General features: G+C 35.2%; 3 protein-coding genes across 5 annotated transcripts in view; 2 read left to right on the plus strand and 1 right to left on the minus strand.

Moving 5' to 3' along the window:
* Positions 1-12,073, plus strand: part of LOC127836235 (uncharacterized) — a 478,549-nt gene that overhangs the window by 147,882 nt on the left and 318,594 nt on the right. The window lies entirely within an intron of this gene.
* The window catches only part of LOC127836244 (thrombospondin-2-like), a 160,591-nt gene that overhangs the window by 63,133 nt on the left and 85,385 nt on the right, over positions 1-12,073 (minus strand). The gene's annotated exons all lie outside the window — the stretch shown is intronic.
* LOC127836240 (uncharacterized) overlaps positions 10,678-12,073 on the plus strand; it is a 6,036-nt gene continuing 4,640 nt past the window's right edge. The window contains exon 1 of one of the 2 annotated variants that reach the window (XM_052362723.1): positions 10,678-11,855. In XM_052362723.1, coding sequence (XP_052218683.1) covers positions 10,949-11,855 — 907 coding nt within the window. In that variant the 5' untranslated portion in view covers positions 10,678-10,948. The remainder of the gene's footprint in view (positions 11,856-12,073) is intronic. The other variant, XM_052362724.1, reaches the window with a different exon arrangement.

A 12,073-nucleotide genomic window follows, 5' to 3' on the forward strand; every position in this document is an offset into this window, starting at 1 on the left:
TTTTAAAGTATTAAGACAAATGCGGAGCCAGCTCAGCATCCCAAGATTATCATTATCATTAACTTTTATAAGACGAATGCTGATCTGGAATGTCGCGCTGGAGTGCTGAGCTGGCTTAGCATTCGCCTTAACACTTTTAAAAAGAATGCTGATCTAGAATGTCACTAAAAACGAATGCTGATCTAGACTGTCGCGCTGGAGTGCTTAGCTGGCTCAGCATTCGCCGTAACACTTTTGAAACGAATTCTGATCTAGAATGTCGCGCTGGCGTGCTGAGCTGGCTCAACATTCGCCATAACTCTTATAAGACAAATGCCGATCTGGAATGTCGCGCTGGGGTGTTTAGCTGGCTCAGCATTCAACTTAACGCCCTTTACACGAATGGTGATCTAGAATGTCGCGCTGGAGTGCTTAGCTGGCCCAGCATTCGCAGTTACACTTTTAAAACGAATGCTGATCAAGAATGTCGTACTGGAGTGCTGAGCTGGCTCAGCATTCGCCACAACGCGTTTGAAACAAATGCTGATCTAGAATGTCGCGCTGGGGTGATGAGCTGGCTCAGCATTCGCCGTTATGCATTTGAAACGAATGCTGATCTGGAATGTCGCTCTGGAGTGCTGAGCTGGATCAGCATTCGCCGGAAAACTTTTAAAACTAATGCTGATCTAGAATGCCGCGCTGGAATGCTGAGCTGGCTCAGCATTCGTCTTAATACTTTTAAAGCGAATGCTTATCCGTAGTGTCGCGCTAGAGTGCTGAACTGGCCCAGCATTCGCAATAACTCTTATAAGACAAATGCCGATTTGGAATGTCGCACTAGTGTGTTGAGCTGGCTCAGCAGTCAACTTAACGCCTCAAAGCATAAACGAGTTCAAACAAACCAATACTATATTATGCTAAGGAATGAATTCTTGTCCTGTTAACCAAACTTGCTTAGGCTGCATTCATTACATGATCTATGCAGTTGATGTACTTAAGATACCTGAACGTGAATTTGAATTTAACATGTGCGTAGGAGGTGCGTGAAGTTAAATATCGTCACCAACATGCATTCAAGTACTGATTCTGCACAAACTTAAGATGCGAAATTACTGGTTCTTGGACATAAATCGATCATGGTTTATTATTCCTCTTTCTAATATTTCTCCCACAGCTTTTTCTGTTACTGCTACTACAACTACTAATTTTTTAACTATTACCAATACTACCATTTTTGTTTATACTACAACTGCTTCGTATACGAGTACTATTAGTCTAACTTACTTGCTGTGTAAGTTTTACAAATTATAAAAATATACATGGATAATTTCAGTTGATCCGAGTTCAGATGATTCAATATCCTAGTCAAGACCACTAAACCTTAAGCTTCTCCTGACCGTGAATCTACCAAAGACTGGAGATGATGTGATCGAACCTTTGATCACTGAACTTGACTTCATGCCGGACGGGAGACTTGTAGCTGTTGATTACTATAACAAAAAATGTATGATACTGAATGAACGGCTGCAGAGAAAAGGAACCCCGTTCAAGTTCAAGTCTGATCCCCATAGCGTTGTATGTTTATCTTCGAGTGAAATAGCAGTAACATCGAGAACTAAAACCATATTTATTCTGTCTATAAATGTTCATAATGTCATCATTCTACACAAGGAAATCACCACATCATCCGATATGTTCTCTGTATGCGTTAAGTCGCCAACAAGCATGGTCATTAGCACCATAAACGATCTTTTTCGTCATTCTAAAATAATATCACTGGACGGTGTGGAATCAGACTTTGACGTGGTGTTTCCTAATAAAACTTATAAAGCTATGAGAGTATCTGCACTTACGTCCAGTCTAAGAACACGTTAGTACTGACAGATAGGTTCGCTCACACAATACACACGTACAACACTGAAAAGGGCACGTCTAGAGCAGTCACTAATGAGAACATACAGGAACCACTTGGCGCCTGTGAAGGGCCTGGTGACACGGAGCTGGTGTGCAGTGAGAATAAGAATTCCATCGTGCACCTCACTTTTAATGGGGATTTTCTCGGTATCTACCCCGTGGATATGGTGTACCCGTCTTGCATATGTGTGTCTTAAGATAGCACTAAGCTGGCGGTTTCCAACCGCGCTAAAGGCACCAAGAAACTTCAGTTATACACGATATCACCGTCAACGAATTAGATGAATGGTCAGATGTTTTTTTATGTGAGCATGCTTTCTACCTATATTAATAGAATATTATATATATATTATATTTATATAAATATATACTTTTATATATTTATAAACAATTCGTGTCGAAGGAAGAACAATAACGGTAGCTTTGTTTAATTAAACAGTCCATAATTTTGTGCAGTACACAATTATGTTAATTCAGATGTGTTGCGGACGATCTGGCAGGATTTGTATAAACCGTTTTTGGACATTCTGCAACAGTTTTAACTTTCAGTCCCAAATGATTACCAAAATTTAGTCATAAATGTGGAACATAGAGTGTTTTATCATTCTGACATGATTACCTAGTTATTATACTAGATATTGTCTACATGAATATTGCAACTAAGTTTTATACAACATATATTAAAAATGTGGCTTATTGTGTGGTAACGAGCTAAACGACACACACTGTGTGCCGCCGGAAATGATCAAAATAGATGACCTTGAGCACTTCGGCTAAATGCCTTGCAGTTGTGCTTGTTCTGACCAAACCGTCTATTGCACTGACTTTAACTTGTGACAATATAAGTGCAAAGTCATAACACTAGACAAAGTATATATTGTAATTTTTCACAGAAGTTGTCGTTAAAAATTAGTTATAAACATAGAACGAATACAATATTTCAGTTACTTTTGAATGTGTTTGGTATTATCGCATGCAGTAAAAATATGCATGTATTACAGTTAGAACATAAATCAAGAATATATATGTTTAACTTAATAGAAAAACACTTTCTTAAGATGATTTCGCCACTTCAGACAGAAATCTTATATCATGTGTAAATATTGAGGTAAGAATACAACACCATTTGTGTCAGTTTGTATCTTTAACTGTAATAACCTCTAAAACGTGTTTTTAAACTCCTATGTTTGCTCTTTTTTGTGTTAAAAAAATAAACCAAAGAATTTGGCATTATAATACATTATTAATTATCGTTATCCGAGCACAATGTTTTGGGAGATATTTAAAATGCATCTGGTATAAGATGCACTGGTCAAGTTATGTGCAATTTATTGTGAACATCCTTTTATCGATTCTACCTTTCCGTCAATTTCGATTGAAATTGATTAATTGACATTTCACAGTCAAATGTTTTCCTTTACAAAGTCAGTGCTTTTTCATGAAAAAATTGAAAAAAGTGCCAAAACAGGTTGTGGCATTTAGTGCCCTTATTGTTTAAATATGTGTTATTCTATTATTGATCATAATGAATGTTAAAGCAGCTATAGTAGCTTTGATAGTTTAACAGCCTCTTACTGTTCACAACAAACTTAATCGTGTATACACAACCCAAACTGAATAGAGCTTAATTAAGAGTGTTAGTTAACTGTTTACAATTATTGGACAAAAAGCTGGCTACGAAAGTGCCATAAAAAAAATAATGAAAATAACCATGGAAGTTTTGTCAGTTGATTTATACCATTATCTTCAATGTAAACAGTAACGTACATTTTAACTAAATCATTATTTTTTTAATATCAACCTGTCCTCTCGTACCAGCAAATATTTGTTTTACTTGTCCGATCCTATATCTTGGTGGTGCCGGCACTCGTACTACCATTAATGTCGAGACCTGGTATACAAGCAAAAGAAGTTAACATGGAACATGTTATTTAATAAAGAGCAATGTTACCAATTTCTGTTTAACTACATGTATAAACAACACCACTACACTAAGTATTTTGGACATGTTTCTCTAACGAGAGCTCTTGATAACTTAAGGAAGTCACTATCTGCAGAAGCTGTTTAGAATAAAATACAGAAGTTTATACAATTATTGCACGTAAAATGTCTTATAAAAAAGCCTTTTTAACACCTGTTTGCTTAATTATAGCAAACATTATGAGTGTGTATAGGTTATGTAATCGTACGGCCAAAATGCGCACAAACTTGCTAACGGACAATTTGTTACCACATGGAAAGCTCTTCGTGTAATCTCATATACGTTATGCTCAATGTAAATAATTGTTGATAGTTGTTTACAAAACAATTATAGCTACATCATTTTCTGCAAACACAGATAACATGTTCTAGATATATATGATAGCATACACGATTTAGTCCTGTATCCAATACAAACTTTGCTATTAGAAAAAAAAAGAAACAGTATTTCATAAGTCTAAAAATAAGTCTTTACTTACCAGCGGTAATATCTTAACAATGATAATATACTCCAAAGACTATACAAGACACTCAGGATTTAAATTACTAGGCGAATAAAACTTGTGCTGTTAAGCAGACAGGGAGACACACACACATATATATATATATATATATATATATATATATATATATATATATATAGATATATATATATATATATATATATATATATATATATATATATATATATATATATATATATATATAAATATATATATATATATATATATATATATATATATAATATTATTATACATATACAGATATAAAGATGGCCTGGTTTTTTTTTCTTTATTTATGTAGTGAAATGTGAATATTATGTTGCAAGTTACATATGTATAAAATTCAAGCTGGTTAATTACCCAATTACCGATCATTAAAAGGTTTACTTAAATAATTAAATATTTTAGTATGTTATTTCTTCTTTTGTACATCAACATCTGTAAAATATGTACACGTCAAGTGCTTAAAACATGTAGATATTAAAAACAATCTTTTTTGCAAGATTTGTATTGTATTTGGCAAGGTAACGAGATTTTACTCAGTCCGTTAATAACATTTATGCAATTCTTATGAAATATTTGTTTCGCATGTACTTTCACTTCAACACATAAAGGAACAGTCTCCGCGTATGTCGAAAACCCATTCCTGACCACAAGGTCTTGTACTCGTGTAATCATTACATCCCCAAACTCTAAGACATTGGTCAGTCAACTGCACATTATTTGTTATCGACCTGAACTTGTTACGGGTCATTTGGGGAATAACTATGGAGTTTTTCCAGGTCCTCATTCAATTAGTTTAACTGACATTGTCCGAGCACCGGCGGACTTCTGCTGAAGCTTCGGGAACCACAGATAACTGTAGTTTTCAGTTCAAAGTTAGTGTTTCAGTCCGAAGTTTTCTTGTTGGCCCATAACATTGTGGTCGATCCTTGTGTCGGCAATATGCGTAATATTTACATGTTTGTTTATAACATTTAAAACATCACAGTTTGTAAACTGAATAACTTATATTTTTCCTATAAGACCCCAGTCCCCATGTTCACGACCTTAATCGAGCATCGTTTATATTTCGTACAACGTCCTTTGCATGAAATCGACCCACAAAGACAAATAACCATTTTTTCTCCGTATGTATTCAATCCTCTAAACATCCTACGAATTATCATAGGGGCTCGCATATATAACCCCTTACGAAAGTTTTGGGACTTGTTAAAATCAAGAGTTCAAACAAGATCAGTTACTTTTATAAACATGATTGATTTATTGTCTGCTTCACTTACTTCAAGTTGGACAGAAGAACTAAAATCGTGAAAATATACAAATTAACTTCGACAAAACCTATTTATTTAGATGATAACCGTTATATACAATTTCATTAATACATGTAGGTTAATCACTAAAAGGGCTCAAACAATAATATATAATACGTACGAAGGGTCATTCTGACTTCCGGGCGATATGATACAAACGTTAATTCCGTCAACCAATCGTGTTGCTACATCTTTAACAATAAAGCAACTCATTAACACAAGTCGTCGCTAGGTCTGCGTCTGTAACGTGAACGTGATAACCATGACCTTTAGTGAAAAAAAAATATATCGTGTACGTCGTTTTAACGTCTGATCTAGCAATCGCACAAGTTTTACAATATTTAAAGTCGAAAAACTATACATTTTGAGAACTAAGTCGTCTGTTAAATCCTTTTTCTTGTCTGTCTATTTGTCTAAAATCTCTAGGTATTCGGTGTCTGAGCATCAATTAATAGCCCGATGTGTGTTTTATGTGCAGAATGTTTTCTCTGTTAGAATTTCTAAATAATAATAAATCGCGACGAGCGCTTGGTCAGATTTACCCAAAGTATTTATTCAAGCAATTTTTAAACAACACAGCACTTATTGACTAATTGAGATATGCAAGTTTAAAGCCTTAACATCATTATAATTTATTGAAATATATGTTTCAGTCAAACACACTCGATATGATTTTCTGATAGTATTGATCACATTCATTTATCACAGTATGCTCTTTTGAAGGTTATGATACGGAGTCCCTACGTATGATGCTAAGCCGTGTACCACTAAAAGGTTAGCGGTTTATCTCCATACATGTGTGATGGAAGATCCGGATTTTTTTTAATGAATCAAATATCACTAGGGCTCCATTTTAAAACGGATGGATTGCAAAATCTTGGTCCCAAATTTAAGATGAATATGTCTTTTTTGAAAAATTTTAAACAAAGTAAATGTCATGAATGTCATGTACTTTTAATAAACACAGATTGCCTAAATGCAGACATCCTCATACTCCAGAATTTCGACTTTTGAGTTTTCGAAAAAAAAAGCCCAGTGCCCCAATTAACGCATCTAAACGTTATTCATTCAAAGCAGAAATTGGTTGCAAACACACATTAAATATCAAAAAAATCATACGGGAGTTTGCTCATTGGCCTTTATACGAGCAACGGAAAGTCATTCTTTAGAAATGTATTCCACTTTCGAAGGTACACGGAGGGATACACAATGATTTTATGGAATAAAACCTGATAAATAAACATGGTTTGTTCGTTTTAGTTTTTTTCGATCGCCGCTACACTTGGAGTCCGGAGGAAAGGAAGACACGGATGGTCTTCTGTAAAGCCTCAACCTGTTTTTCAGCTTCTCATACAGAATAACAGGTTTCGGCCATACTTTTTCCATATGGGAAAATACTGTCTGCATTCCTAGAGGATGTGTTCACCCGTTGTGTCGTTTCTCCAAAAGAGAACTGCATAGACTGCACGATGTGGCATCGCTTGTGCATGTGGTGGTTTACTCTATTAAAAAAAATTCTCAGTCGGGCATTGAATCTGTTCTCTTCTCGCTTTTTTTTCGATCTCTCCTCTGTCATTCTCTCTGCTTCACAATTCCCAGGACTGACTCTTGGAGTCTTGGTTGACTATGCTGAAGATGGTGTGTACCATATGGATCAAGCATTTCACATACGCTCTGTAGTTTGCGCAGTGTGGGCCTGCTTGTATTGCCTTTTTTGCGACCATCAGTCTGTGTAGTGCACGAACGCTTTTGCGTCCCCCTCCATCAGCTTCCCCATGCTGACTCATCTTTGTATGACGACAAATATGCTCTTAGTTGGTTCCTGTCGTCAAGCATGGTCAGGGTCTGAGCTTTCTCGCTCGCATTACTGTGCTCGCCCCATGTGGTGAGATGGGAGACTGCACAGATGTTGATTTTTCTCTGTTTAAATACCCAGGGTGGCGGAAAGTCAGTATGGTTTCGGGGCTCCATATCAGCTGGCAGCTGATCATGATGCTTCCAAAGAATTATTTTGCTTTCTCGGACAAAGTTGGATCTTATCAGTCGCCCGACTGTTCACTCTGTTGTACATCAAGTTGAAACCCTAACATCTTGACTGTATCACATGCTTTTCAACTTTGAATTATCTTTCTTTTCATAGTAGAGGAATTCTCGTGGTGTGTATTTATCTTATATTGACGTTGACATGACTGCACTGGTGATGATATACAACAGTGGATTCTGCAATCTGTAAAGTCTGCTGGTATCCTTCCAGCATTTATATATTTACTAAAATTAAAAACGTAAGAGAGTGTACAAAACATTTGTGTCCGTTGAGGAATTACTTTGCCGCTGTACGCCTTCGTAAGGATACTTGCATTTTCTCCACACTCTTTCGCTGTATGCTTTTTCATGATGTTAAGTTTTCTCATGGCTTTTGCTTCTGCTCTCTGTACATATTGTTTCCGTGTCATTCTCTGGTCGAACGCGACCCGCAAGGAAATTTGCTGGTTTTCATACTGCATCAATCTGTTGTTCAGGGTCAGTGATCCAGACAGAATGTTGATAGAGAGTATACAAATGATTGATGAGTATTTCTGTGTGTTAAAGATGACACATCTTAGCTGAGATATTGTCAAAAGCGAGTTGAATTTTGTATGTGGCGTCTTTTGCATACTCGTCTGTGCATCAAAGCATACGTTCATCGTTAAGGGCTGCTTGTACTCTTCTAAGTAGTTATTTTATGATGTTATTGATGAAAAGTATGAACAGAGTTGGTGACACAACTTCTCCTTGCGGGCACTCTGCGAGCAGCAGTACTTAGTCCTCACAGATACCATCTGTTTTGAAAGATACATATTTTTGACATCGCAACTTGTCGGCAATTTAAATACAAAATTTACTTTTCAGTTAAAAAAAAATATTCTATGCAAAATAAATATGTTTTCTATGTTTATGTTGTGCAGAAAATCAAATGGTCTTTACTGAGTTACAATAAATAATATATAAGTGGCATTGATGATCGAGTCGTATTGTAAAATTAACGATTGGTTCTACCACACCGACGTCCGTGGTTCGGTGTGGTCTGTCGCTAATACTTTTTATAAAGATATTGATTTTGTCAGCACAAATAATGTAAACAATTAACTAACAATATGTTATACTATAAAACAGGTATCTGTTGATTTTGCTAGTAACCAGTATAAAAATCGTCCACCCTAGCGTCGTGTAGCTTTATTCGATTGTGCCGTGTACGTGTTTTTTAAATTTTAAGCTACGCTATGGCTGTAATAAACTTAATTCAACACGCAACACTTTAACTAATATATATCGTACAGTATTTAATGTATATATATAGGATCTGGCACGAGTTGTCATATCATACCATATTTTATTAAACGAATTCAGGAATTTTGCTAGTAAGCGAGCCTTTGACGTAGATGTATGTTATATAGAAAGAAAGGGTAGTTTAATCAAGGTTGATGAGATAGATGTGAAGGCACATCAGACACAACAAAAGACAAAGCGAAACTGTTTAAAACAACACAAGGAAGTTGTTTGCCTTGACAGACAACTCGGTATCAAATGTTTACTTCATTTTATGTACAAATGAACTGCATTGAAGTTTAGCGTGCTTTTCTCCAAATCAAGACTTTCATCGCCAAATAATAAAGTGTGTATGGTTGGAGAGGTATAATGAGGAATTTTACTGAAAACATTTCTCTTTGGTGTGTAAATCGTTGAAAGTCTTAGAAATAATGTTAAAATGTTTCAATTTCACCACCAGTGCATACAGTTGAAAGTGCTGTATTGCACTTAAAAAGATTTTGATTCAGAGATCTACATTCAGTTCTGAGTATTGATTAAAGCATTTGTTTGCGCCTTTCAACATAAGAAAGGAATTAAAACCTGTATTGTAATTTGGAGATACACTATCTATAACTATCTTATGCCTCTATCAATCCATTCCGCTTCATACGGCATGCGTACAAATCCACTTTTAAGACAAATAATGGTTATCAAAATGTTAATAAAATGTTCAGTTGTAAATATAACTCGGTGGAAAGACCAAGCTGAAGTTGTTTTTAAATCAGAAGGGCTTGAGATAAGTGTCACCTTGTATGTGACTAATTGGATCAAGGCTTCATCAGAACCATATATAAGATTTATAATCCCGACGTTTTATGCCTAAAAAAGAGCAATAAAGAAATCTACGACCGAAACGAGGGTGAAAACCAGATAGAGACAACAAGACGTTCCGTATTTTATTTGAGACCATAGAACGTCTATCATTAATAATCAATCCTTGACAACTGGCATTTGGTTTTAAGTTTGTCGCTTAGTGTCGTCACAGCGTCATAATAACGTTTCTTTGAGTATATTTATTTCATTATTTGCTACTCTACGAGTATTCCATTCCCTAACCTCAATGACACTGATTTGAGAAACAATTTATCACCATAGATTAGCCTGATTATGGAGTTTTTTTTAAGAAATTTAAATGCCGTCTGCGATCTCCAAGCAGGGAGCAGGAAGAAAAAAAGAAAAAAAAAATATATATATATATATATATATATATATATATATATATATATATATATATATATATATATATATAAGATGTCTAATTGGATCTATGTTAATGCATAGTATTCTTAAGTAAAAGATATATCTTGGTGGAACATTGTGCTTTATGCAGTTCAATACATGTTCATTTAATTGAAAGATTTATAATATTTTACCGCATGATGCTACTGTTTATACATCAAACATATATTATTATCTGATTAACCTCATAAACATGCACTATTGTTTTTAATAAAATGAAATTGAGAACATGTATTTATACAAATTCACATTGAAAGCATTTTTGTATTCACTTGTTTTATAGCAATCAATAGTATACGATTATCAAGAAAATGTACGTTATAAGTAAAACCAAATACTTAGGTTTACATAACACGTGTAGTTTGCCCTATTTATCTACCGGAGAGAAGGTAGGCGTTGATTATCACATCCGCAATCACTCTTGAACTTTCGTTTTACATTCACAAAAATCAACATATTGAAACTTTACTCGTCTGTTTTAGTAGATTACAAACTTGCTATTTTTACAACATTTAATCAATGTTATTGAGGATATACCTCTTGTAAAATAGCACATTTTATACATTTTGGATACACATTGAAGTTAATGAAAATGTACTATTTGGAAATCGAAAGTAGCCAGGTAGACGTGAAGTGATATTTATTTGTCCTGCTAATGAAACACCAAAGTGAATGGATTCAACCGAAGAAAACGGCAGCCCAACACAGGAATCAACCAGCGAAATGATCAGCGAGTGTGCTGTGATAAAGCGATGTGAGACTTGTTTACAGGATAATACCTCAGTCGAGGCGACAGTGGTTTGTACATCGTGTACCGAATTCTTGTGTGACGGATGCAAACCTGGACACATTCGTTTTATAAGAGGTAAACATGATTTTGTGGAATTTAAAGATTTTAAAATGAACTCTATCACAGTGGATCTTAAAGGAATTGACGCATGCGGAGAGCACACAAAGAAGGTAAAGTTTTTCTGCAAAGATCATTCGTTGTTGTGCTGTAGTACATGTGCATTATTCAGTCACAGAAAATGTGAAAACATCAACGAATTAGTAAAGATTTCGGGCGATAGCGGTCAGGAATTGCATAACCTAATAGATAAACTTTATACCGCAGCGGGTTATGAATGTAGTAAGATAGAAGATTGCAAGCAAACGGTTAAAGCTCTTTATGATAAGCTTAGGAATCTTCAAGATGAGTTACATAAAACGAAAGAAGAAATAAATAAAATATTTGACCAAACTATCGTTTTGATAAATAAAGAAGCTAAAGTCACTGTTGATATTGAATCTAAACGTCTTGGTGAAAGACGATCCGCGTCTAAAGTTGTGCTTCAGAGCATCGTCGAAATATTGCCTTTATGTGCTGATGTGATTGATAACGGCACGCCACAACAAGCGTTTATCCTTACAAGTTGCCTTGAGAAAAAACTAGAAGAAATCAACACTCATATCAAAGAGCAACATGTCAGCCATTTCTCGTTGGATCTGTCTTTGCATTTATCAACAGAATTAACTAACCTTCTGCAAACGCGTAGTGACGTTGTGAAACTAAGGGCTAAGAAATGCGATCCGATCAAAGGTATGTGTAAAGTGTATGCATTCATAACTTATATAATGTCTTCTGTTAGATAGGAAGTCTGTTAGTGTTTAATGATTATGCAATTATTGCGTTTTCATTATGTATTATGTAATTATTGTAATCAAAGTATAGTTTTTGTGTGCAGGTGTGATCGGTTATGGTTCCCATGACATAGGCAGTAATCATACAAGGGCTACCATTCGTAGTTTGATCAACAC

Source organism: Dreissena polymorpha, chromosome 6 (genome assembly GCF_020536995.1).
Source record: "Dreissena polymorpha isolate Duluth1 chromosome 6, UMN_Dpol_1.0, whole genome shotgun sequence".
Taxonomy (NCBI): Eukaryota; Metazoa; Mollusca; class Bivalvia; order Myida; family Dreissenidae; genus Dreissena; species Dreissena polymorpha.